Source organism: Plectrocnemia conspersa, unplaced genomic scaffold (assembly GCF_051122295.1).
Source record: "Plectrocnemia conspersa isolate PC_06_02 unplaced genomic scaffold, ASM5112229v1 ptg000009l, whole genome shotgun sequence".
Taxonomy (NCBI): Eukaryota; Metazoa; Arthropoda; class Insecta; order Trichoptera; family Polycentropodidae; genus Plectrocnemia; species Plectrocnemia conspersa.
In genome coordinates this window covers 16,379,592-16,407,414 of record NW_028277173.1, presented here as the reverse complement: position 1 = coordinate 16,407,414, position 27,823 = coordinate 16,379,592, and the positions used below count along the sequence as shown (strand labels likewise).

Below are 27,823 nucleotides of genomic sequence, written 5' to 3'. Positions count from 1 at the left end.
AATAATGATGAGCAGTGAAAATATAATTCGTGGTATCGATCGATATATATTTTAGTCATACTATTGCGCGTATAAGTCGCAAATCAGCAAAATGTTTATGATAACCAAAAAAACGCCATCGTACAATGTTATTGGGTTTTTATAAATTATTCATGATGACCTAGTTAAACAAATATTTATAATAATGTTATATTTATATAAAATTTATAATATATACTTAGGAAAATAAGATTCGAGAAAGATTCGTTAGTTTCCAGTAGAAACTCGGCGCTACATTGGTAGTTTATGAATATAGATATTAAAATATAATTTATTAGAACATAACTACATATATAATTTAGTAAATTTTATTTTTAATTAGTACGAATAACCAGATTTATGACAAAAAAATAAGCTTATAAGAACATTTTTAATATATATATATATATATATATATATATATATATATATAAGCATTATTATTTTTAATTATAACTAAAAATAATATGAATATTATTTAATCGATAATTTTATCGTCGTCAGCTTCCGGAAGTATTTCCTGCAATGTAATAAACCATAGAAGAATTGTGTTATGATTGCGATTAAGTTGTAAGAAATTGCTTTGCATTTTAGTAAGTTTTTCGGCATAAGGATCAATAATGGACTAGGGGTCGACGAACCGGGTAAATTACTAATGAAATTCTTAGGGGTAATGAGGATTTAATGGACATAAATAAAATTACAAAAAAAGTTAAAGGAAATAAATTCTTTAGGGTCCATCATGGCGGCGTCACATCATCACTAAACAAGTCTATAGAGCAGCGTTTCTTAACCTTTTTGAGCTGCGACCCAATTTATGGTAATGGTTTTGGTTTCGCGATCTAAGACAATTTTAATAATAAAACGCTTAGAATCAAAACATAATTTTATTTTATTAATACGAAATACAATATAATAAGTTTTGAGAGTTCATCAAATCTTGGTTTCATATTAGACAGACTGCACATCAGGACTTCTTTAGGCTTTAGTCTGTTTCGAAATTTGGTTTTCATTATAGTTAAAGCTGAAAATCCTGACTCGCACATGTATCTCGTTGCGAAGGGCAGTAGTATATCAAGTGCTTAATTTACAAATGTTGACTTTTCGTTTTTTATTTCAACCAGGATATTCATGTAAGTCATTTATATCAAAATTAAATGTCATTCATACCCAATTATATTTTAAAATATTTTCATCGGGAATGTCATGACTGATGTCTTGTTGTATGTTAAAGCTAGCTAAATCAACGTTTTTATCTTCAGTGAGTTTATTAAGGGTCAGTGTAATGGAAAATTTCATTTCTTCTACTTTTTTCTCTCTATAATTTTGTCTTTGCTTTGAAGCATGCTATTTTTTCAGACAATTTCAGATAACAAAAAATATCTTAAATGTAAGCTGCTTGAAGAAACTATCTACTTTAAATCAGGAAATATTAATACCGGTGGGTGATTTTTCTCGGTTAAAAAAATTCGTAATGATTAAACTCGCTGGAGAACTTTTCTGCAATACAATCACCTGATTTTAAAATGGTTTAGCAAGTGTTTGTATTTTGCGCTAAAATCTCTTGAACTTGCCACTTCAATTATCTCATTCAAGCGACATTTGTATTGTAACAAGATTTTGTCAATGTATGAGTCAGAGAAAGGTTTTAATCTACGAGTTAACTTTTGCACATCTTTTTCGAGTGTCTAGAATTGCAGGTGCATACACTGAAACATTGATCAGTTTTTCTCAAAAAAATAATCTACCTTACGAAAAATATCTTCCCCTGTTGTTGGTTGTAGTTGTCATTGTAGAGTATATTATCTTGAGAATACTTCGCGACTCATTAATATCTCAAACGACTCATATATTAAGAAACGCTGCTATAGAGAAACGCACCTGTGTGTTGCGAGTAGTAGGGATTCCAATCCCGGGATCCCGGATCCCGGGATCCCGAACGATTTTCAATACCCGATGAGTCCCGGGATTATAAAACATAATCCCGAATTTTTCGGATTAATTGATTTATCAAGCACAATCGAATTATTATTGACAACATCGTTATATTTCGTGTACAAACTTGCGCGAGTTGCAAGTGTCATCTGTGTATCTTTGAGGCTGTGAGTCTGAACGTGCTTTTTCAGCAGCAGGCTGCTTATGAACCAAAATCAGATCAAGGCTAAGTGATAAAACACTTGATGCTTTGATGTTACTTCGTGAGTTTTTTCCAAAATAATGTTTTACATTAATTGTGTCTATGAATGTACATATGTACATTCATTGTCAAAAGTTCATTTTTTTCTTCTCAAATAAATAAATAAGACCTTCCCTTTTTTTTTATTATATTATTTTCTATTTTAAGCCCAAGACTAAAATTATACGTACTTTATACATTGTACGTTATAAAAAACAGATGTAAAATTATATTGTATTATTCATTTTAAGTTATTTTTATCGATAAAATAACATGAAAATTATCCCGGGACTGGTCCCGGGATCCCGGGATCGACTAATTGCAATACCGAAATCCCGGGATCAAAATTTTGGCCCGGGATTGGAATCCCTAGCGAGTAGGGATTCCAATCCCGGGCCAAAATTTTGATCCCGGGATTTCGGTATTGCAATTAGTCGGCTAGGGATTCCAATCCCGGGCCAAAATTTTGATCCCGGGATTTCGGTATTGCAATTAGTCGATCCCGGGATCCCGGGACCAGTCCCGGGATAATTTTCATGTTATTTTATCGATAAAAATAATTTAAAATGAATAATACAATATTTTTTTACATCAGTTTTTTATAACGTACAATGTATAAAGTACGTATAATTTTAGTCTTGGACTTAAAATATAAAATAATATAATAAAAAAAAAAAAAAGGGAAGGTCTTATTTATTTATTTGAGAAGATAAAAAATGAGCTTTTGACAATGTATGTACATATGTACATTCATAGACACAATTAATGTAAAACATTATTTTGGAAAAAACTCACGAAGTAACATCAAAGCATCAAGCGTTTCATCATTTAGCCTTGATCTGATTTTGGTTCCTAAGCAGCCTGCAGCTGAAAAAGCACGTTCAGACTCACAGCCTCAAAGATTCACAGATGACACGTGCAACTCGCGCAAGTTTGTATACGAAATATAACGATTTTGTCAATAATAATTCGATTGTGCTTGATAAATTAATCAATCCAAAAAATTCGGGATTATGTTTTATAATCCCGGGACTCATAGGGTATTGAAAATCGTTCGGGATCCCGGGATCCGGGATCCCGGGATTGGAATCCCTAGTTGCGAGCAATAATCCGCCTTACAGTCAGAAAATGGTGGTGTGAAAGGTTAAAACTGTTTATTCACTGTCTTCTCTACCCTTGACTACATCAACAATAAAAAAATATACCAGGAAGAGTTCTTCAATTATGCGTTAACACAAATAAAAGACAAAGGAATAATTAAACCACAGTTTGTTGTCTGTAAATAATGACTGCAGAAACTTTAAAAAAGAGTTGATTGAAGAAACACTTTTATAAATAATTTACAACCACACCTGTCTTCCAAATCGCGAGAATACTTTGTAAATTTGGAAATGTCTGTCAAAAGACAAAGATTGACAGTAACTTAAGAGGTACATTCGATCAACTTTCATCATAAAATGCTAGCTTTGAAGTGGTCTGGTTGATTGCTCGAAACAAAAAATATATACTATTGGTGAGGAATTGGTTAAACCAGCAGCTTTGAAAATGGTTATGTTAAGTGATGTAAAAATAATAACCCTAAAATTGAAATTAACCACTGTATGATCCATCGCCAGGCACTGCTTGTGAACCATTTGGAACCTGCACTGGAAGCTGTCATGCACCTTGTTGTCAATATTGTTAAAGGATATGCACTAAACACGCGACTATTTCGTAAATTATGTAAAAATATGAGGCGGAATATACAGATCTACTATGGTAAATCTTAATTCATATTCTTTGAAAATTAAATTATACTATCCAGATGAACCGCTGGTTTTCATCATACAATCACAAGAGGTGTTTGTATAAGTTACACTTCAATACACGTGATTGGTCATGCAACATCGCCCTATCTATTCATATTTGCTAATTGGTCCTAATCACCACTAACACTGATACACACCGAAGTAAAGAGCTAATGTTTTCACATTCTTATACATTCGATTGTTAATTCGCAACTTTATCATCGATGAGACGTAATTATTTATATACTAATGGGAATATATGTATGTATACAAAAATACTATATTTTCCTTAACCGTTAAATGTTTATTATTTGCCATATATCCTTCGCTCGTATGCCCATATGTTAAAGAACGCTATTGTTTTTTTTTCAATATTTAAAAGTGCATACCAGTTTTTTTCACCATACATTTTCTATGGAGTACTCTCTCTCTCTCTCTTACGTGGAGTTTCGTTTTCCGTCCGAATTTATTTATTATTATTATTGTAATGTTTATGTTTAATAAAATAGAGTAAAACCAAGTTAATTTAATTTGACTAATCCCCCGTCTTGTGGCAAAGTCGCGACCATTCGTGCGATTGACATCGATGGCGTGTCTTGAGAGTCCGCACGCCATATAAAAGCTTATAAACCGTTCAATGTCACGGTCATCGCACCACATCTCATCACATCGGTTTGTTGACTTAATGGTGGTGCAAAAAGTTACCGCAATACCCATTTAACGGCGACCGTGTGAAGAACGAGCGAACCGTCTCATCGATCGTTTTTACTCTGATGAAAAATTGGAGAAATACGCATAGACACAAACATATGAACTAGATACATCATATTGTTTCGTAGTATACTGTCCTCTTTGGATTTATTCAAATGTGTACTAAATGTGCTTACACATATTTAAGATTCGACCAATGATAGAACGATCAGAATTTATCGATTTATTAGATATCCGTTTTCATTATATGTAGATAGATATTTTGGTTTAAAACTGCTAGTCTAAAATAAAGAAAAATTATAGCGGCGAGAAATTTTGTTTTTTTCAAAATTTTTTTTTTATCAATTGAGTAAAATTAACGTTCTGAAACTGGCATCGTCTTTCGAATCAGGGAATTGATTTCATCGATTTTTGTTTAGCGAGTATATTTTTCGTTTTTGACGCCAATCGTTGTAGAATCTACAATGATCTATAATGTAGATCTTTGTTTTAAAGACAAAACAACGAATATGACTCATAAAATTAAAAAAATCAATTAAGCAGTTTTAGTTGATACACGTTTTTTTCCATTGAATGTTTGTTAACTAACATCAATCTCACCTTTCGACGGTTTAATGCTTATATGTACTTTAACTTAATGCGTGTGTTTGTATGTATATCATTTTCAAAATTCACATCTTTAAAACGTTTTGACCCTAGCGCTTTTTCCAACGAGACGTTTTAGAAAGAGGAGAAAACACTTTCGCTCGCAATAAAATAATGGCTTGCACATCCGAACGGTCTCATTGTTTAAGTTTCCCATTGTTTCGCATAATAATAATACGACGATACCTCCCCCCGTGCTGCCTCATTTTTTGTTGCATTTAAATTCCACACGTAAAAATCTAACTACCATAAAATGTATTACACGCGACAAGCGATAAGAAGGCGAAATTATTTATCCTCGTATATGTATTCGATTATAGCATTATGATATTTATTGTATTATATTGAGGCTTTTGTTGCCTTTGAATGTCGCCACATTGCATTAATCTTTAAATACAAAAGCATCGGACATGTAGTACAAATAACTCGACCCAATTCGTTATTTTTCCATTGTGTATTTGACGTGGACAAATTTTGCGACTTGTTTATATGCGTTTATAATATTTTATTATTATTTCAGATCTGCCCTCACGGCCGTTTCTGCATATTTGGACGCCTTTCAGAAGATCGCAGACGCGGCTACGAACGCCAGAGGTGAGTTGACTATAAAGTTCTAAAATCCCGTATAAATGTAGATTAATGGGATTTCACGTTAAATTTAAAGGGCCCGAAGCCTTTGTGGGATTTCTAATCGCGCTTAACGCATTTTGGTAACCCAATTTAGCGTAACTACTACCTACGTTCGCGTGTAATGTAATTTTAAAAAGTTTACATCGTTCGGCGGTGGGTCGATGCACGTATAAGTGCGAATAATGTTGGTAAATATTTATTTAATTCGAAATAGGTTAATCTGAGCTAACGTAAGAATTAACTATCTGAATCTAGATTTATTTGTTTAAAATAGTAGAACATGGTCAGTTATATTTTTTTTTATACTAACCCTATATAGGATTTTAATAATATCGTCAACTGGGTAATTTTTATTTTGCGTTTTCAATCATGAAATTGTGTTTCATTTTATTTGATAAAATATTCAAGATTATCTTTGGCGTAATAACGAATATATTGAATAATTTAGTTATTATTTAAAAAAAATGCGACATCTATTGGCGTTGTTAGCAGTTATAAAATACTAATTCGATTTTAATTTATATTTTTTTTATAATAACTAGATGGCACTATTTTAATTATATATATATTTTAATTATATATATTTGTGTATAAATTATTTATATAAAATGTAATAATGCACTGCATATAATGATTAATATTTAAAAAATTTAAAATGTAATATATATTTAGAAATATTTTAAAACATTAGAATACATAATATATATATATACATTTATTTATTAGCATTAAATTTAAAACGTAGGTTATATAAAATAAATATGGTATGTTATCATATCACATTCAAGCTAACTCCAAATACAATTTTTGGTTTAAAAATGAAAGTGTCTTGGTTTAATAGAATAATTATTTCCTAATTAATTAAAAATATAAGATATGTATTGTGATTAATTGTTGTGAAAACTTGTATACTTGTAATAGAGTTAATTTAAATAAAATACCAGTAATATAGACATAACAAGGAGTAACACAATTGATTTAAGTTTTAAAATGATTGCTCATTTGCAAGTTTATTTAAATGATATACAAATCTAGTAATAACAATTAAGACAATTGTTCGTAAAAATGCAAAATCAAAATGAGTTTAAGGCTCTAGTTCGCCCCTAATCCATCCCAAATATGCGTAGACTTTACTGTAAACACCGGGCACGCCACTTTTAGCGCAGGGTGTTGGTCCGAAGCTGACCACTCCGACGATGTTGTACGTTTCGCCTATCAAGTGCATCAACGGTCCTCCTGAATCTCCCCGACACGAATCTTTTCCTGCTTCACCCCCTGCGCACAGTTGCTTGTCCCAGAGTTCGGCTTTGTACTGCGTGTAAGCAGTGTTACATTGGTCCAGATGCACAAACGGCAGACTGACGTGTAATTTTTTGTCACTTCCTTTGCCACTCTCCGTGGTACCCCACCCGGCCGTCAAAAAAGTCTGCCTGTTCGTTTGGAGACCGATCGTCACATCCCTCTCTGGTAGACAGATTGGTCTTATAAAATCTGAAATATATATACCGAGGATTAGTGCATTTTAATCGATCTTCCGGCTTATGTTAATTACCTGTGTACGGTGCTTTGCTGACTAAACGAATGAGACCGATGTCATTTTTAGGCCCTTTATCGTTCTTGTATTCTGGGTGAGCTATGGTCTTTTCGATGCCAATATCTACTGGATCATCAGTGCAGTCTTCGCCACCGGCAACCATGACACAGTCCATTCCAGGATTACCTTTATCGAATTCGCCCAAACGCACGCTGATACTGCAAAAGACATTTTGTTTACGTTCTCAAAACTATTGTTTATATTTATGTGTACTTACGGGTTTCCAATCTGCCTGAGGATCGTTCCTGTGATACAATGCGCAGCCGTCAATACGTATTTGCTGCTGATGAGAGACGCTCCGCACGACAAAGACCTTTTAGCGTTTTTGTTCTCGTACTCGATCAGAACCATCCACGGGTACTGATCTATGGCGGTAACTTCTCCCCCGATTATTCGATCTACGCTGACTTCTTGTCCGCATTGAGATTTTGGCGGTAGAATGGAGTCGATCTGTGGATGCGGACGTTTCGTAGCAACATCCGGCGCCGGCGTAGGAGTGACTCGCCCGACTGAAGGCGGTTGGTCGCTGCAGCACACGCTGTATCTATCCGGTCCTTGGCAGGTCGACTTTCTCAAGTAATCCAATACATTTTGGGGTAGCGGCCGAGGCAAGTTTAGCAAGGGTTGTAGGCTGGCGCATTGGGCAAGAGTCACGCAAGTTCCCTGAGCGTTGTCTGGATTGTTGCAAGTCTGCGTGTTCGAAGCGCAGCAGACTTTCGGTTGATTGTTCTCGTTCCCGCATTGAGAGTTGCGCAAGTACCTGGTGTTTTCCGGAGTCCTGTACCGATCCTGAAGCAGCGCCAAAAGTTCAGGACATTTATTTATAGATATGCAGGTCCCGGACTTGTTTTTCGGATTTACGCAACTGTTCTCTGAAAAATACAATTTCGAAGTAAGAAAATGAAAATCAGTCACACCATCGATTCCACATGGCTACTTCAAATGATGATCTAGTGTAACTGTATGATTCGGTACATATATGTTAAGTTATAAAAGTGTTAAATATCGATAAAGTATACAATAACTAGACAAAGTATGCACTAACTATGAGTCTCGGTTAAAGCTTACAATGCTACATTTCGTGTATACTTTCATTAGATAATGTGTGCTTTAACTAGTGAGTGTATGAATTCTCCGATGCGAGCTAGTTACATCGTCAACGAACAAGATTTGATAGACGAGCGTGTTTGACAACCTAATCGTAGCGACTAATCGTAAAGCTAGTAAAAAAAATAGCGTTGGATAGGTTAGGTGCGAAAGAGTGGCAGCGAGCAAGCGTTGGGCAGAACAGTGAACACCCTATGAATAACTCTCTGCGACGGATCTACTTGAAAGGAGGTTTATAAAAATTGACAACAAAATTTATCTCACATAACTGGCTAAAAATATATGTTAAATATATAAATTATTTAATTTTGAATACTTTCACAAACACAGAAAAGCGAGAGCATACAATAACTAGTTACATTGTTTATTCAGTGCGTACATAGACATATTTGTGATTTGGCAGTGCATACATTGCCTAGTTAATGTAATGTTAATGCATTTTAGAAATATACATTTTGCTTGTAACATAAAAAGTGTAGTGCTTGTAGAAAACGTTAAATCGAGTGATAAGTGTACATATGTATGTCCTATAAATAAGATTTTTCATTAATTTTTTTGACATTTAATAATATTATAAACTTTCCATATTATAAGAAACTTGAAACATTCGATGTATTCGAGTTGAATGGCTCGGTTTTCATTCAAAGACTTTTATTTCATATTAAAATCGTCAAAATAGACATTTTAGTTCAATGTATAGTTATAACTCGATTTGCGCGATAGATAGGTTTCGCAAAATTTCGCGAAAATCGGATTCGCATAAATGGAAGATAGATTAAAAAAAATAAAAATCCTCGTAAATCGAGATTTAGATTTCTTAGACTAATATAGATTTACCCTTATTAAATAATCTGTTAACAATTTTTGCGTTTTATTTTTTTTTCAAATCCTTGTAAATTTATTGATACTGCTTGCAACTGGTTTTTAAATCTTGCTGAAATTTAACAGGACGTTCAATATTAAAACCATATTTTTTAATTTACTGGCCAATTGTAGAACTAGCAATATTTTTCGAAGTGAATACATTTTGCTTGTCAAAATCATCAATAACACTGATATCATCTTCAATATACGATTTATCGGTCTCAGTTACCATAATAAATTAATTAATTCAACGGATAGCTCGTCAATGTCGGGGAATTCTAAATTTTCAAATCCTTCTCCCTTTAAAATATTATTGTATTCTTCATCCGTTGTTGGAATTAATTAGTGGGGGTTTGCTCTTGAAACCATCATTAGCGCGTGTAAGTGCACCTCGCACAGTTAAAAATGAATACATACGATTGCAATATATATTTAAAAAAATGTTTTTTCTTGACTGCGTTAAAGCGAAACCGCGCAAAACTGGTACCGCGTAAATCGAAGTATGGGTGAACAGTAATATAAATATACATTATAAAATTGACAACATCAACATACATACTAAGAACTATAATAATTATTCAAATTGTTTCTTTATAATAACTAAAATTATGGTTGCATATATCAATCTGACGGGCATTCATTATCCAGCCGATGTAGTGTCGGTATTGCAGAACAAACATTGTAATTATACATTGGTTGTCAACAAAAAAAAGTTTTCCGTGTTGATTTATTTGTATACGGTATTATGTATTGAATTAAAATTAAAACGACTGAATAATCCAAAACATCGTTTACAATTTTACAAAGGAAGGTGAAGTCAAACATCACCCTTATATCTTCCAAGGAACATTTTTTCCTTAACATTGCGTTCTTTTTAGCTTTTAATTTAAAATTGAATAATCGTAAAAATATATTTTGCATTCGTTCCAGAGTTATGCGCTTGACCTTGTGGCGTGGAGCCCCTTCATGCGTAAACATATTTTTTTCATTATTTGGGAATCATTTATTTAGTTGAAGCAGCAACTTTAGCGCAATTTGTTACTCATTGTTTCGTACAAAATTTGGAGTTATTATGCCAGATGTAGTTTACTGTTGATAATCAGCGGTAAGGGTAAACCTTTTTCAGTTGAAACATGAATATGTATTTAATGCACATACATCTGATATTTAAAATACCCTATTCCAATAATCGTAAGTGATGTTTTTGTATTTTTTGCAATTATTTTTTTGCTGTTAATATGATTTTAGCCAAATTTGTTAAGACTACATTGCACTGTTAAATTGTAATATTTTTGCTATTTTCGTGACATGCTACTTTATTTTTCTTGTGTTTTCTGGTTGTTACATGTCATTTATGCTAAAATATGTTTTAATAACAAAACACGATTTTTACCCCAATCTTATCTTTATTAGAACTAACAAAAAAGCTTAGTTGGGATTTAAATCATAAAAATATATAAAACTATTATTTTATTTTGGAATAGTTTAGGTTCGCTGCTATTGGTCTGTTAGTAAATATTGCCATTCATTATCCGAAATATGATAATGTAAAGATATCCGAACGATATTGTTTTAGTACGTGTTTTTATTATTATAATCAATCGTTTTAAATTGTGGGACACGTTATCTTAAATTTAAAAAAATAAGAACTGTGAATTTATTACACAATTTATAAATATACATATGTATATATATATAGATTAATATATTTTTAATAAATAAATTGATATTTCACGATAATTAACATTGACGTAAGCGGATGCACTTGTACTTGTGGGTAAGTTTTTAATATTTGGCGATACAGGTTATTTTATACGCGCGAGTTTCGAGTCTTAATAAATAATAATAAAAAAAAAACGATGAAAAATCAAGTTTGTATATTGAGGTCGCGAAATGATTGTGTTGTTTTTGGGATATTTGGCTACTCACGTGAATTTGCCCCATGCAGGATGGCAAAAAGTGTCACTACTAGAATGAAAGCTTTCGGAGAGCAAAATACCCTCTTGTAATTATCCATTGCACTCGATTGCTTACGAAAAAATGGCGTATTTCTTTAATTTTATATCGCTTTAATATTATAGCAAACCGACTGGACGAAGGTCAGTATCAGACTGATGATACTTTGAGTGCCACTCGCTTAACCAGTTTGACAGGGGTTTGCAATTATACGGGAAAATAAATATATATCGAACGTAATAAATATTACATTGTTAATATGGTTTCCTTAAGAAAATTTTATGGATCAATCATAATTATCTTACAATAGATATAATTTTGTATTAAATAATAAGAATGTCAAGGCTTAGAATCTATACTGATTACAAGGAAAATCCGATTCATTAATGATCACAAATTATACACGTTTTTCATTTAAATACAAAATGTGTTATAAAGTCTTCGATTACATGCATTTATAATTATCCTGATTACGTCATTACTTTTTTATTTTACAGGTGCAAGCAAAGAGATTGGAACTGCACTGACAAGAATGTGTCTTCGACATAAAGCGATAGAAACCAAAATGAAAGCATTTACATGGTAATTTATACTGTTTGATTGAACTATTAAAATAACAGAATCCCCATTTTTAAACTATATTTATTCTTTACTTTTATAGCGCAATTATGGATTGCTTAGTTAATCCTTTACAAGAAAAACTTGAAGACTGGAAAAAATCACTAGTTAATCTGGACAAAGATCATTCTAGAGGTATATAACAAAATATCTGGATATTTTGATATTTGAGTGTTTCAAAAGTAGAAGTGGTAGGATTGAAAAACGTTTAATTGAATTACTATATTGTTTTGAATCTAAGTTATGCATTTAGTTTGATTTTTTAAGACCAATTTCTGTTCCATAACAAATATACTAAAATTCAGGCTGGCAGGATATTTTTATATATTAATACATACATATATTATTCAATTTCAGTAAAAATGACCGATGACCACTTTTGTTTTTGAACGACTCGTTTATAAAAATCGTGTTACGGTAATAAATTGTATTATTTCAGAATATAAAAGAGCTCGATCCGAGTTGAAGAAACGTTCAACAGATACATTGAGACTTCAGAAAAAAGCTCGTAAAGGAAAGTGTGGCGATTTGCAAAAACGCGTCGAAACTTGCATGCAGGTTAATTTTTAAAATTATTTTTGTGTGTGTATAATATAAAAACATATTTACCAGACGAATTATTTATATCTAGGATGTTAACGAACGACGTCAAATACTTGAAGATGCTGAGAAAAAAGCTGTTAGAGCTGCTCTTGTAGAAGAGCGGAGTCGCTTCTGTTTGTTTGTTGCTTTGCTCAAACCTGTTGTGGTAATAAACACTTTATTATGATTATTTAAAGATTTTTTATATATACATACATATATACGTATTTAAGACATTACTTTAATATTTAAGGAATCTGAAGTTGCTATGCTCGCTGAAGTTGGTCATTTACAAGAAGGTGCTAGTCAACTAATTAGGCATACCAACGAGCCTCATTCTCTGCCGGCAGCGAGTGAACAGGTATTTTATTTTATTCTTAACGTTTTAAAAACAGTCAAATAATGTTATGTTGATTTTCAGGTCATATCAGATTTACAAGCAGCTAGTGGTGGCTCTCATTGGACACCGCCCTCTTCGCCGCCGTCTCCAAGACCTTTGGGTCTTGGCAGTCGAAAGTCATCTTCGCTGTGTTCTTCCATTTCTTCCTTGAACAGTTCTTCTTCCGGATCTCATTCTGGATCTAGTTCGGTACATCATCTTCTGGGATCTAATGGCACACAACCGGCTAACGGTGGACTACAACCTGCATTGTCTCATGCAAATCGTTCTGTATCGCAGGTACTTGAACTGACTGAATAATTGCATGTCATATTTTATTTTATATGCTTAATTTATTTTAATTTTAAAGCACAGTGTAATTTATTAGTTTTTTTATTACTTTGATTTAGTTTTTTTTATAGATTTTATTTAATAGCCTGTAGAATTGTTTGTTGTATTTGTAACAGCCGCCGCGTTTGGGCAGCATATCAAGTCGAGATTCTGGTTTTACATCTCAAGACACACTTCATCTTTCGTCACTGATTGAATTTCGTAAAAAGGTTATTTTTAGTTATATTTTTATTTATATTGCATATAAATTCCTCTGATTTTTAATAGACAAATGAAACATAATAATAATTAGATTAAATGCTGAAAAACTATTAGTTTCGCTATAAATTAATAATCCGCTATTTTAAAGTTCAATCTAAGTCACAAATGCCACATGGTATTTTGTTTTCATTATCTTATGTTTTATGTACCATGCTGAAAACTGAAGATACTTCACTCAAATATGTTGAGAGAAAATACTGAACCAGACTATAAAAAAATTCATTCAAATCTTGGAGACAAATCTCGTAGTTTTATTATATTTTGTGTTTTAAATTAAATATTAGAGGAGTTTTACAATATTTTATGTTTTGTACTTTATATGCTATTCTTTATTTTTTCTTTTACTGAATATAAATATTGTTTGCTTATATTTTATTGGTAAAATAGCACTTTGAATGATTTTATTGTATTGTTTGATTTATATATACTAATTATGGGATTTTTTAGGGTTCAGACAACACGTCAGCTGCTAGTTCTTGTACAACTCCGGTCGGCAATCAAGAATCTCCAACAATGCATTTACTCGGCTCTGACATGCACGGCAGTAATAGTGAAATCCATTCCAACATGCTGAGCGGCGAGTCGCGTGGAAATTTACACGGGGACAGTTCAGGATCGGCCACGTGGCCCGATTTGAAAGATACAATGCAGTTTGAGCGTGCTGCGTCGGCGATAATGAGCGATAGACCTCATACTATATCAACAGGTAATATATGTATTATACATATACAGAAACGGTCAATGAAAGGTGTCCACCTTGAAAAATCTACATTTCTTTTTATTTCGGTGTTTTATATAATCTTTTATTTATTTATTGTGTGTGATATTTTAAAGTAATTTCATTTGCAAAAGTTTCAACACATTTTGAAATAAGCAAGCTATTGAAGTTTTACATAATCAGTGATATTTGGAAAAATTTTGTAATGCAATGAAAATTTTTTTTACCTTGAAAGTAGTTTATAAATACAAAAACTGAAGCTTACATTATATTTATAATAATTATATAAGCTACAAATAAAGTAAAATTTAATATTTAGTTGGTTCTCCTTTATTTTGTAATATTTTATCAATTATTCGAGGCATCGATTCGACCAATGTTTTTAAATATTGTTTTGAAATTTCTTTGTACCATACTTTTTCTAGATTTTCTATCAATTTTCATTTCGATGAAGGTATTTCTTTTGGATTCTTGCTCTCATTATAGCCCACGGATTCTCGATGGGGCTGTTACGTGACCATTCTAAACAGTTTTTTCGCTGGCATCCTTGTGTTTAAACCAGATTCTAGAAGTAGTTGACGTACAGTTTCTATGCTTATTTAATTTCCTTTAGCTTCAATGAACTCTGTTCTTAAAAAAAATAATACCTTATAATACAGTATGGTGATTTTTGAAACAATGTGTAACGCATAAAGCAACCATGCATTCTGGACAATTGTATTGCGCGTCTCTTCTAATTTTTTCCCCATTCGCGTCAAACAAACTAAATTTTGGTTCTGATTTTTGTGGATTTTACACAAATATATTTTACCATCTGGTTATAATACGCAGTTCTGAATGAATAGATCTTCTGAGAAAATATTTGAAACTTATGGTTTCTGTTTTGTTACCTAATTTATGATGACATCCAGAAATAAAGTAAATATATTCGAATTGTCTGATAATTTCCGCAGTCCATGGAAGTGGGTGAAATAAAAGCAATCTAAATGAAAGCAACCTGATCGTGTAAAATAAATACTAGCATCATAAAGTGTCAGTTTTTTTATTTGATTTATGAGGGGTAAATGTCTTCAATATAAATGCACATGTGAGAGAATGTATAGATAGAAACGTGTAAAAAAATACTAGCATGGTAAAGCAGGGGTAGCCAACCCAAATGATCTTGCTACTACTTTGGAAATGCATCATAACGGAAATGCGAGCCACATATAAAATTATATATCCCCATATTAGATTTTGATACACTATAGACATTTTTTGGAGTGAAAAATTAAAACGTAATGAGTTATTATTATTGTGTTTAGTATTATTCTTACATGTAAACATAGATAATATAATAATAATGATACTAAACGTTAATTGTAAAAAAATATATAATACTAAAAATGAAATATAAAAAATATATAAATAAAAATGTTCAAAGCAAGCCGCGGGTTGGCTACCCCTGTCGTAAAGTGTCATTTTTTAATTTAATTTATGAGGATCAAATGTCTTCGATACAAACGCACATATGAGAGAATGCGTAGTAACGCAAGGTATTATGCAGAACGATTTTTTTTTTAATATAGAGTTCACACGCGCCCGTGCGTGTATGCGTCTAACACCAAAAACATTTTGAACGCGCCCGTGCGTATAAAAGGGTGAAGTGGTTAATAGTCAATCTTCTGATAAATTGGTATTTTTTTGTATTCCTAAGCCTTTCTTCCTTTGTATGGATGTGGAATCCTCATATTTTTTATGCAATTGGCACAGTTGTTTTACTGCACTCTACTTTGCTTGCAATATAACGAGAACTGAAGTTTACTTTAGCCAGAATCAAAATTTCCGATTTCTTCGATGTTTTCAATTGTGGTACTTTTGGCATGTTGAACACAACATTACGTAAAACGATTTAAACATTTCAATAACCGATCGTCAACTGCCGGAATAATGAAAAACTGCTCATGGAAAAAATTCATTCTGAGAAACATTAGTCATTAGAAAAAAATATATGCTTTTGTCCCTTTTGTGGGAATAGACACCTTTCATTGACCGCTACTGTAGATTATGAAACTAGGCTAATATTTTTTAAATTATATTTTAGCTTACGAAAAGGGCCACTCTAGACCTGCCTTGAGCGTTCACACGTTCACTGCTCACGGATCGTCAGAAGGAGCATTATCACTCGTTGTGAACACTGGAGGAAGTGCCTCACAGCCAGTGTCTCCGTGTTGTCCTCCACCTTCCGTTCTGAGAGGCAACGGTTCTATCAATCAAGGCGTTATATACGCACGACCACCACTACCGATGGTAAGTTAATACTTTTTATAACTTAGATTCGTTTGTGACCTATAAAATATTTATTTTCTATGTCATTTTTAGAGATGTTCTTCGCTAGAACGTCCAGCTGTTCCGGCCAAATGTGCCCAAGGAGGACAGATGCAAATTCCAGAACACAAAGTCGCAAAACCTTCATCGTTGCCGCCTCATTTGACTAAAGGTTTAACATTGATTCAATTTAAATAAAATGTTTATTTCATAAGCATTTATTTGTAATATTTTGTGCAGAAGTGCCGCAAGCAACATATGTAAATATGTTTGAATTAGCAAGTATGGCGGCTAGTCGCGCCCAAGGACTTCAGCTAGCCAACCAATCTGGGGAGCACGGTCACGCCATTCACGATAAGGTTGGTATTCTAATATTATAATTATTGTATTATAATATATTAATAATGTAAATTGTTGTAATTTTTATTAAAATAGGCTTGTGAGAGTAGTACTAGTGAAAGTTCTCTGGAATCATCCAGTGGTTATGGAAGTCAAGGAGCATGTCCGATCGAGGAGAGTGGACAAATGCCCCATTCGATGGATGGTGAGTTGCAAAAATAATATTTTATTGTTTTTTGTATGCTTTAAATCTATCAAGTTGTGTATGCTTTAATTATTTTATGATAAATCTGAGAAATACATATATTTTTGTATGTTCTATATAACTTAGTTTTTTAAAACAAAAATTAAATTGTTAATAATTTTTCTATTGTTAATTGTTTGCTTATGCTTTCTAATGTGTATTTTAACAAATATATTATGTTGGAACACTTCAAAGTTCAGCGTTGTGTTCTGGTGCGCATGCATCTCTGTTGTGTGCTTTAATTTTATCTTAAGATAAGTGTGCATGCTTTACTTATTGATAATAGTTTTTGAATAGTCTTTATGTTTGTGTGCATTGTGTTTTGCCGCATGCTTCCTGTCCCCGTCAGAATGCAGAGTAACTATGGTGGACATAGAAGTAAATCCCGGTTTTCAAGATTGCTGCCCAAGCAATAGAAACTCTGACGGCTTAAGCATTTCTCTCTGCAATCTTGAAGAGGCGGTCAGGAGCGTTGAAGAAGTCAACACGACGCCCGTAACATTTGCGACTATAAATAAAACCAAACCTTGTGTGCCAAAGCGACGACCCTTATCGATGACAGGTGAGTTTCAAAAAGGAAATAAAAACTTTGACTGCATTCTGAAGGATGGAAATTCTATTTAATTTAAATGACAAAAAAGATCTGTGATATAATGTCACTGCATGATTTAACTCGATCTATATAATACAATTTATTTTACCTGTATTATTGCGCATAGTCTAAATAGGGTTTCCCTTCAATAATAAAAAAATAGCGTTTTATCAAACAACTTGTTATTGGAATTGCAGCTATTACGATGGGTAATGTTGATTTGTTATTAATATTGATAAGAATATAATATTTATTTATATTATATAATTATTACATGGTTGAAAATTGCTATTTTGCAAAGTTTTATTATTTATATAGTGGTTTGTGCATGTATTGTTTTAAGTTTTTTTAAGCAATAATAAATATTATCACCTTTTACCTTATTTAATTAAATTAAATTAAGGTAATATTCCATGTGACTATTATTCATTTTGATTTATTCTATTTTCTTATTGTTTTTATTAAAATCACATAAATAAATTTTGGTATACATCACAAATGCAAGTTTTGGTTGAAATTTAAATAGTCATCATACTCTGATTAAATGCATTATTATAAGTTGAATCACAAATGGCAAATTGTCTTGAAAATAAATTTATAATTATTGATCACTATTGCAAAGTTTAATCACAAATAAAAATGATTAATTTCCAATAGGGTTCCAAATACAAGAGGGTTCAAATTTATTAATATTATATTCACTTTACAAGCAACCTACCTCACTTTTTTCTTCACATATATTTCACTTTATTAATTTAAATTTAAATTAACCGTATACTTATGTATCTTGTTATATTTTTATAGCTACTTGCCCACCTACAGGATTACGTTTGGCTTTGGCAGCTCGTCGCGGGTCTGCGGGAGGAGGTAATGGTAAACCTCCGCCTCCCGTTCGTCGATCAAGTAGTATATCAAGACCTCAAGGCGCACTTAGTCATCAAGGTACATTTCATAAAAATAATGTTTGAATAATATAAAGGGTTGTCGATTATATATCAATTTATTTTAGAGTATAATAGCAACCAAATGACAGGTTCTTGCGAAAGCGATGACAATCTACCGCCGCCGCCTGCATTCCTCTTAAATCCTTCGGAAGTGCATCAAGTTGAAGTTATAAATTCTCGTTGTAGTACACCAGTTTCTCATGGTTAGATGAAAGTAATATAATATTCTTTATGAGTTGTTACATGTATTGATAATTTGAGTTTTTATAGGAAAAGGTATAAATGTGGCCGAGACAGTAAAAGCATTGACTGAATTGAAGCACACTCCTGCTAGTCCGAGTGTATTGAGAAGGAATGCCGCTTTACAAAATCAACAACAGCAAAACGTTCAAAACTCAAATAGTACGCCGACACAACAGCCGGTCCTCAGCTCTTTTCAGCAATCGAAGTCGACGTTTACAGCTTTACAAAATAGTAACTTGAATCCTATATACGGTCCTACTGGACATAAAATTTTCACTTACGTCGAGCAAAATAACACAATATACGGATCGAGAAACAATTTGAATTCTGGTGCGGGAATATACAGGGAGAGCATGGCTTTCAACAATAGCGATTTATGTGACGGTGGTCAACAGAATCGGAGCATATCGTCGGCTACGTACAGTGCAACAGTGAGTTACAGCTCCAGTCCCAACTCGTCAATGTGCAACAGTGAAAGCTCAATGTTGACTTTTGGACAAAAAAATACGGCTTCACACAATGTCTCGATGTATGGTCAATCAACATACAACAAACAATCGCCTCCGTCAGGTAATTCTATATATATGAGCCACAATGTTGAAAAGAAAAATCCGTTCTCTTCTAATTCGACTGGAAATTCAATCTATGCTCAACCGAGTCAAATCATAGCAGGTTTCAATAATTTAGGCTTCGGGGGTAGTAGAAATCACGAAGCGAATATGAGTCCTCTATCTACTAGGAAGGTGCCGAGTACGAGATCTCAAAGTGCCGATAGGCGCGGCAGTGATTGTGAGTTGATTTTACTTTACGATATTGAATGTAGAATTAATAATGTGATTAAATTTGTGTTTGTAGTTGGTACAGGTGCTGGATTGATTGCTGCAATTAGCGCCCGTCTCGCGCCTCAATTGTCTCCAAGGAATAGTCGTAGAAGTGTTAGCGGTGCTAGTGAAAACGAAATGGGATCAGGCTTGCAATACGGCTCGTCTTTTAGAAATTCGCAAGATTCTTTATCGAACATGCATCACTCGCCTTCACACAAGAATTCTCATCAATCAAAAGGTAAATATATATGTATAAGTTTATCACAAATGAAATTATTAATATTTAAATGATGGTTTTAAACTTGGCTAAATTTATATAATAACTATTTTAATGTTTCATTGATGTTTACATATATGTAAAAATAATTTAATTTTATGTTGTGTTTACAAATAATAAAATTCTTTTGATTTTATTCATAATCAATTGGGCGGATTTTTAATACAATCATATTTTTTAGGGACAGTTTATAAATCAATTATATTTTTCATGGATAATACATATAGACTAATTTTGGTTAATTGATACTACTTTTATGATAATAGATTAAATATATTAACACTTACATTTTATTTTTAAATTTAGCAGTTCCTAATGCTATGCAGCCGGCATTTTTGGATAAATTAAGTGCTACTTTACGACAAAGACAGGCTTCCAGCTCCCCTAATAGAGCCACAGCAGTTAGACAAATTATTAATACCAAAGCTCAAGTATGTAATATATTTTAAATAGATCTGTTTAATTTTAATAAATGTATTTTTGCTATTAATATTATTTGCTTTTTTTAGCCTGATCCAAGAATTTGTCATGGATCTTTAATGGAACAAATAAAACGGGGAGCTAATCTCAGAAGGAACAAACACTGCAATGATCGTTCTGCGCCAAAAATACACTAAGAAAGAACTAATATTTATGATACTTTTAAATTTGATGTTTACTGAGTTCCTTATTTTTCATAAAGTAACTCTTGATTTTTTTAATATTTGTATATAAAATAATACATATTTATATTAATATTCTTCGTTGTAAAATTTCTAGTGATTAGAACTATTGGACTCATGTTTAAAAAGATAGTGACGCTTGATATTTAATTTGACCCGTAGTAAATATATAAATAAATGAATAAATTTGACTTATTAAAACACTACATAATAATTATTATACTGAACAACAAAACTCCAAAAGGTCTTTTGATATAACAGAAGAATAATTTTTAATGTACACAAATAAATTCTTACATATCATTTTCGTTGATAATTTGAAAATTTTCAGTTAGTGACGAATATGTATGTATGTGTATAAATTGTTTGTAAGTTGTGCATTTGTACGCACATTTTATATAAAATAAAAGTATATTTTTTTGCAGCGTGTCCAATTGCACGTACGTGTAACTATTTGTGTAATGTAATTGTTTAAATATTAAATACATATTTATTTAATTTGATATGTACACATGTGTGTATATATTTACAAACATTATTTCGTTTTAGCTGTTTCACTTTATAGTTTTATATTTAAAGTTAAAGGAAAATCATTAAAAGATTGATTTCTTTACAGTAAAAATACATTTGTAAACAAATTGTCAGTGTATTTAATATATATATGTATAAACATATTAATGTAATCATTTTGGAGTGTCAAATTCGATGAAATAAATTAAAAGACAATACGTATTAATCTCAATGTTTGTATTTTGCAGCTTACGATTTTTAAAAATTTAATAATGTTTGTAGGTATCGGACATATTATCATTATAACGCTTTAGGTGTAAAATTTAAAACATTTTTTTAAAAATTATAATTTGATGGTTTTATAACTTCTAGTTGTTATATGTATAAGAAATGGCACTTGTTTTTAAAAGCATTCATATTAAAAATCTGAACTAATCTCACGTTTGTATAGACTGAAAGTTAAGTATATATGTATTATATTAATAACTTCACATACAATTATGTTTATATTTGTAATTGCAAAGATAGCATATCCATATAAATATATTGTGTTTACATTCGTCAACTTTATGATATACTGGCATAATTGAACCGAAAAAATAAGGTTATATGTTAAACTTAACTATTCATTCCAAGTTTACTAAACCATTTAATTATTCACATTTAAATGATATTATACGAAAGCTATAACCTTTAACAATAATAATAATAATAATAAGGAATTATATTTTGTTGCTGGTCAAAGTTTTTTAATTTAAATTAATTGTTTAGTAGAAAGATATATACAGAAAATTGTAATTTGGTTATGATTATAGTTAAAAAAATTCGTTATGAGATGTATTTTTCAGAAAATAAAATTTGTAATCAATATTTTTTTATGATTTCCTACTAATAAAATTGCAATCAAAGACAATAACACTTCCAATAAACTTAGTCACTCGCCAATGGTCGGTTTTAGGCGTAATTATTTATTATTATGTAATTGGATACTAAAACCACTAATAATCGTGATTAAGCTAATGCATAATATACGTACGTGTGTCACTTATAAAAATGCAATTATATGGAGACAATGTATTTTATGTATAAATATTGATTGTTGGGTTGGTGCGTATGAAATGTCTCATAGTTTTTTTTGGACAATGGATCTGTAACAAATTTTCATTCATTTAATTAATGAAAACATTTTTTATTAAATAATACATTTTTTATCTCACCCATTAGGATTTAAGATTTTAGTTGTATTATATATATGTTTAACATGCTAACTAGAACTGTGTTGAAAATTGTGTCCGTAAGCTTATGTAGATCGAGTCGTGATAGTTTGAAAATAATTATAATATTAAAATGACATTTCATGTACATTGACTTAATAATAAGAACATATCCTTTTGTATTTGATTTTCACATTGTATCGTAGTCAATTCTCCAAGACGTCTTCTATATTCATATAAAAGTGTCTGCCTTCATCAAAGACTGGTCAACACTGTTTTTATACGAATACCTTTTGAAGTGTTTTAACCAATTCAATTTAGACGAAAAGCAAAAGTGCACACGTGTCCTGTTTTTTAATATTTATACATTATAGTACGTGTATTTAATGCAATGTGATACATTGTACATACGTTTGGTGTACTTCTTCACGCTTTGTTGATGCTGATAAAGTGTGATGATGTTATATAATTGTACGTAAGTGTTTTACAACACTTTTATTATAAAAATAAAAAAAATCATATCTTGTATGTATTTTCAAATTAAAAAACGGCTTTATGTAAACATAACGCATATAAATTTAGATGGATGTATAAATTAAAATATTTGATTACATATTATATTAAAGCAAATTGTCCATTTTTAATCTGATCGTGTATGAAACGTTTATAGTTTTATATGTTTTAATAATTTCGTTATTCTTAGATAACTTTTCCAGAACATTCTATTTATGTAATCCATTTTCTTACAACTAAATATTTTTAAAACTAAAGACTAATGTATATTATTTTTCAACTATAATGGTTTTATATTTAGTACTATATACTATTATGGTATATATTAGTTTAGATTATTTATATCGTGGTGTGACTGAATTATTTATATTTATATTACATATATTCTTGCTTAAAAATTATATTTAATTTTAATATGCATAAATACACAAACACTGTCTATGATGTATAGAATAAAAGTAATTTCTACAAAATGTACTTTTATATTTATTTATATCGCTACGTACACTATTTTAAATATTCTCCATCCTAACTACACTATTCATTATTTTTAAAATTTATTAAATTTTAGGGTCGAATTACACCTTTAATCCAATCTATGTAACTCAAAACCTTTGTGTATATACCTGGAACGCCCTCTGTTCCACAATCAGTTGGACCGAAGCTTACGATTCCGACTAAATCATAATAATCACCCAATGAATAAAGTAGAGCGCCACCAGAATCGCCCTTACAAGAATCGACACTTTTATTACCTCCGGCGCAAATTTGCTTATTTATCAACTTCACATCTTTGTACGAACGCTGGCAAGTTGTCAAATCAATGAATGGTAGTGCAGCAAATAATTTAATGTTACTGAAATTATTTTTTTCCGTTTTCCCCCATCCTACAGTCGTAAGCACATTAGTGCTTTTAGGTTTAGGACCAAATGTTAAGTCACTATTAGGAAGGCAAACGGGTCTGATGAAATCTGAAATATTTCAAGTATTATAAATATGTAGGTGTATTTTTAAATAATTAAAGAGCATAGTAATTTTGCGCTAACCTGAATATTGCTTAATTTCTCTCTGCATGCGTATCAAGGCGATATCGTGTATTTTTTCTTCGTAACAAGGATGTGGTATTATTTTTTCTATAGGAATTGTTGTGGTTCCTTCGGTGCAATCAGTAGATATTGGACTCAATTTGACACAATCTTGACCAGGGTTTTCTGTGTCATGTTCTCCAAGTCTAATGTTTACGCTGTTATAGAAAATGTATTTTTGCAAGTGATTTCTGTTACACGCAATGATGGATTGCAGTCCATCACTAGTCAGTTCAAATATTTAAAGTCTAGAATCAATATTAGACATGTCACGTGTACTTGCTTCAGAGTAAAATGTAAATAAACAACATTAGCACATGTAAAATAATATTTTTGGCATAAATATAATTTAAAATCTGTTAATACTTTTTCCAATAAATTATTAATTCTGTATTATATAATAATTATGGATTTTTAAATAAGATTATGATTTTTTTGTAAACATCTTTTAAATATTTGTTATGGTATTAATTTATTGATGTGATACGTAAATAGTTTACTGCTGTAATTATTTTAATATTTTATTATATATAGTTTTCTTGTTATGCTTGATGATGAATATGTCTAGGTAAATATGACTTTTCTTAGTAAATTTTATTAAAGTAATTTGCACAATGATCTTAAAAGATTCTCCTTTGTCATATTTGTAAACACACGTCGGATATTGATTCTAGGTGTAACATCTATTAAGAATATGATTTTCTAACACTTACGGATTTCCAATTATGCAATGAGCAGCAGTGAGCACGTATCTCGACGTTATAAGGGTTCCACCACACCCTATTTCAATGACACCGGTGTGGTTATATTCTATTAACGCAGCCCATGGAAATTCGCCTATTGCAGCCTGACTTCCGCCCACAATTCTATCTACCGGTGTTTTAAGTCCACATTCAGTATATGGTGGCAACAATTTTTCAATGTCTTTATGCGGTTTTTTGATATGAGTAACGCAAGGCTTTCTATTACTACAGCAAACGCCATTTACGTTGGTGCTACAATGAGACTCATTCAAATAATCCTCAATATATTTTGGTCGCATATTGACTGAGCGACGCAGCACAGATTTTAAAGAAGGACAGTTTTTGATTTCAGTGCAGGTACCCAAGTATAGATCAGGCGTTAGGCACTGTGCAGATACATCGCAACACATTATTGGCGTTTCTGTTCTCACTCTTGAGTCGCATAGGGAATCTCTTAAATATTTCATGTCACTAGAAGTTTTGTTTGGTTTCTTGTAGATTAATATAAGTTCCAGGCAACTGTTAAATGGTATACATTTACCATCTTTTTGATTGGGTGTTTTACAATTTTGATCTGAAAGACAGATTTTTAACAGGAAGTAAATTATTATAAATATATGTATATATTTTATGTATATATATCGATTGCCTTTAGTATAAATTGACTAACTTCTCCATTGTATTACATAATAATTCCACTTTATTTCCCCAATTCTGGTACATATGCTATGAAAATTATAATATGCAATATACGTAGTTGGACTGGTGAAAATTTAATGACAAAAAATCATATTTATCTAGAAATAATTAAACAGTTTTCTTCGTCCCTAAAAAGTTAACAATTTACACTGAAGACCATCATTGATATGTATGTATACATACGTGCCAATATTGCACTGACTGTAATTAAACTAAGCAATATTAGCTTCATATTGCTGATTATATATTATCACTAGTAACACATGTGCTATACTGACAAGATATCGTTAAATTTAATGTTATATATTTAAGTAAATAAATAATATTTTATACGTCTTATCTTCGATGTTTCTCAAAATATTATAATATTAGACTGATGTTTAAGACTCGTTTTAGACTATTTTCCTTCAAAACTGTTAATTTATTAATATTAGTTAAATAAAAAGTTTATATATATATATATACATATAGTGAATGTGTATTATCAGTGAAATTATAATTTCGGTAGATATATATTTCTATCATTGAAAATATAATTTTACTGACAGATGCGTGACCTAACCTAACCTAAACGAATTAACCAAAACCAACTTGACCTAATGAAAGTTTTAAAACTAACTATAGTTTTTGAACTTTCATTCGGTAAGGTGACCAGATTTTGAAAATATCAAAGTACACTAAAAAAGGTCAATTAGCTTTGGTTTATTTAGGGATGCCGCGAGAGCTAAAAATGGTCACTTCACAATTTTTGTTGGAGGAGGACAAGGAATGGCAAAAAGAGGATAAAAGAGGACAAAATTTTTGAGAAGGTCAATCTTTCTCAAAGGAGGACGTCTGGTCACCTTACATTAGGTCATGTTGGGTTTGGCTAATTTGTTTAAATGAGGTTTGGGTTTGAACAGCAAATGGACGTTTCGAAACTGTCCAAGTTTCAATGACGGTAGGGCGACACATAACCTGTTATGGGCAAGATATTCCGAACATACGTAAAACAATACAGTTTTACTGATAATGACCATTAAAAGTAATTATTTTGTTTCATACGTTTTCGCAAGTCAAAGTGCAAGTTAGTAAGTGAAATTATATTTCTAATAGTGGACATATAATTTCATTAAAAAATACATATTCACTGTAGCATACTATATATGTTCCAATCCAAGTGTTCACTGGAGTTCATTCATGAACATACTTGTTTGTGAATGCACAAACTGTAGGATTTAGTTTAAGTGCTAACTAGCAAACACTTTCTGAAATGCGCTAGTATGTGAAAGAATGAAATGGAAATACCTCATATATGTTATGTAACATATGTTACAGGCAGGGGTTTTTTTAAACAAAAAGGTGCCGGAACTCACTTCTTGTCAAGTATTTTACTAAAGAATATTATATTCAAATATCATTTGAAATAAAATTAAAGCAGCTTTTCCTATGCCACGAACAGCATAAAAATGTAACAAAATTTTTATGAGAAATTTATTTATTTCTGGTTTTGAAGAATAACTAAATAAGTCATATTTTTTTTGATTGGTGAAAGATTCTGGATTTGCAAATATTTAATTAATGATATCAATGTTTGTATTTTTTTCTTATCGGAGCTGATTCTTAGATCACCAAAGCAAAGATAACTCCAACGGTTTACAATTACAATACTTTCGATCTTTCTAAAAAGTATGTATTTTTTCAAACATCTGCCACGAACACCTTCGGAAAGTTTTAGTGTCTGAATGTCTTCTTTTATTACTTATGCAAAAATAGGTATTAAAATTTGTAAATAATTTTTCGTCATTCCCAGACCCTTATTATAATCTTTCAAGAAGTATGAATATTAGGTATTAACCCACCTTTATTTATGCAGCGTTATAAAAAGACAATGGTTGTAAACCTTTCAAAAATATCCGTACAAATCTAATTGAGAAATGCTATGAATCTTAATAAAATTCAAATATTAAAAAACAAGGAATGTGGTGTTTTTTCAATTTTTGGATTGGCCCCCCTTCCTGAAAAAAGCGGGAAAGACGTCAAAGAAATGAAAATACACATCCAAAATATTTTCAACAACTTGATACAATATATTAAATAAATATTTTTTATGTATTTAAAAACTGCAAAATTTTTCAGCCCCTTATGAATGTCTCAAAAAATTGTACGCAATGAAAGTGTATTGAAATAAATATCATTCCTCAAAAAGCTTACATTTCCTTAAACCGCTTGGTTGATGTTTCGTGTGAGC

At 31.3% G+C, this 27,823-nt stretch overlaps 3 protein-coding genes and 1 long non-coding RNA gene across 11 annotated transcripts in view; 2 read left to right on the top strand and 2 right to left on the bottom strand.

Annotated features, from left to right (window-relative positions):
* The window catches only part of mim (missing-in-metastasis), a 77,545-nt gene extending 55,211 nt beyond the window's left edge, over nucleotides 1-22,334 (top strand). The window contains exons 4-24 of one of the 6 annotated variants that reach the window (XR_015810835.1): nucleotides 5,858-5,931; nucleotides 11,986-12,070; nucleotides 12,150-12,241; nucleotides 12,546-12,664; nucleotides 12,738-12,854; nucleotides 12,942-13,049; nucleotides 13,110-13,367; nucleotides 13,535-13,627; nucleotides 14,127-14,385; nucleotides 16,481-16,686; nucleotides 16,759-16,876; nucleotides 16,945-17,063; nucleotides 17,140-17,248; nucleotides 17,637-17,849; nucleotides 18,684-18,821; nucleotides 18,889-19,026; nucleotides 19,094-19,855; nucleotides 19,922-20,128; nucleotides 20,474-20,598; nucleotides 20,677-20,848; nucleotides 20,927-22,334. Coding sequence is in view for 5 of the 6 variants with exons in the window: in XM_088193417.1 (XP_088049543.1) it covers nucleotides 5,858-5,931; nucleotides 11,986-12,070; nucleotides 12,150-12,241; nucleotides 12,546-12,664; nucleotides 12,738-12,854; nucleotides 12,942-13,049; nucleotides 13,110-13,367; nucleotides 13,535-13,627; nucleotides 14,127-14,385; nucleotides 16,481-16,686; nucleotides 16,759-16,876; nucleotides 16,945-17,063; nucleotides 17,140-17,248; nucleotides 17,637-17,849; nucleotides 18,684-18,821; nucleotides 18,889-19,026; nucleotides 19,094-19,855; nucleotides 19,922-20,128; nucleotides 20,474-20,598; nucleotides 20,677-20,784 (3,448 nt within the window). In the remaining variant the exon portion in view is untranslated. Of the gene's footprint in view, nucleotides 1-5,857; nucleotides 5,932-11,985; nucleotides 12,071-12,149; nucleotides 12,242-12,545; nucleotides 12,665-12,737; nucleotides 12,855-12,941; nucleotides 13,050-13,109; nucleotides 13,368-13,534; nucleotides 13,628-14,126; nucleotides 14,386-16,480; nucleotides 16,687-16,758; nucleotides 16,877-16,944; nucleotides 17,064-17,139; nucleotides 17,249-17,636; nucleotides 17,850-18,683; nucleotides 18,822-18,888; nucleotides 19,027-19,093; nucleotides 19,856-19,921; nucleotides 20,129-20,473; nucleotides 20,599-20,676 lie in introns of all 6 variants that reach the window. The other 5 variants (XM_088193420.1, XM_088193422.1, XM_088193419.1 and 2 more) reach the window with 5 other exon arrangements.
* On the top strand, nucleotides 623-4,299 carry LOC148232066 (uncharacterized). The gene is made up of 2 exons (XR_015810836.1): nucleotides 623-1,903; nucleotides 3,291-4,299. It is a non-coding gene; the product is annotated as an uncharacterized LOC148232066 (long non-coding RNA).
* LOC148232065 (phenoloxidase-activating enzyme-like) lies at nucleotides 6,945-11,645 on the bottom strand. The gene is made up of 4 exons (XM_088193423.1): nucleotides 11,462-11,645; nucleotides 7,779-8,433; nucleotides 7,520-7,719; nucleotides 6,945-7,458 (listed from the first exon to the last, which is right to left on the bottom strand). Exons 1-4 carry the CDS (start codon nucleotides 11,547-11,549, stop codon nucleotides 7,052-7,054), a joined length of 1,350 nt encoding a protein of 449 aa, XP_088049549.1. The 5' UTR covers nucleotides 11,550-11,645; the 3' UTR covers nucleotides 6,945-7,051.
* A 735-nt stretch (nucleotides 22,335-23,069) lies between the features above and the next one.
* On the bottom strand, nucleotides 23,070-25,887 carry LOC148232063 (phenoloxidase-activating enzyme-like). Of its 3 annotated transcripts, none has more exons than XM_088193424.1 (4): nucleotides 25,777-25,887; nucleotides 24,865-25,468; nucleotides 24,113-24,309; nucleotides 23,070-24,037 (listed from the first exon to the last, which is right to left on the bottom strand). In XM_088193424.1, exons 1-4 carry the CDS (start codon nucleotides 25,823-25,825, stop codon nucleotides 23,634-23,636), a joined length of 1,254 nt encoding a protein of 417 aa, XP_088049550.1. In that variant the 5' UTR covers nucleotides 25,826-25,887; the 3' UTR covers nucleotides 23,070-23,633. The 3 variants fall into 3 exon arrangements, with proteins under 3 accessions (XP_088049550.1, XP_088049552.1, XP_088049551.1); XM_088193426.1 differs by having other exon boundaries at nucleotides 25,565-25,807; XM_088193425.1 differs by lacking the exon at nucleotides 25,777-25,887 and adding an exon at nucleotides 25,544-25,721.
* Nucleotides 25,888-27,823: the final 1,936 nt, after the last annotated feature.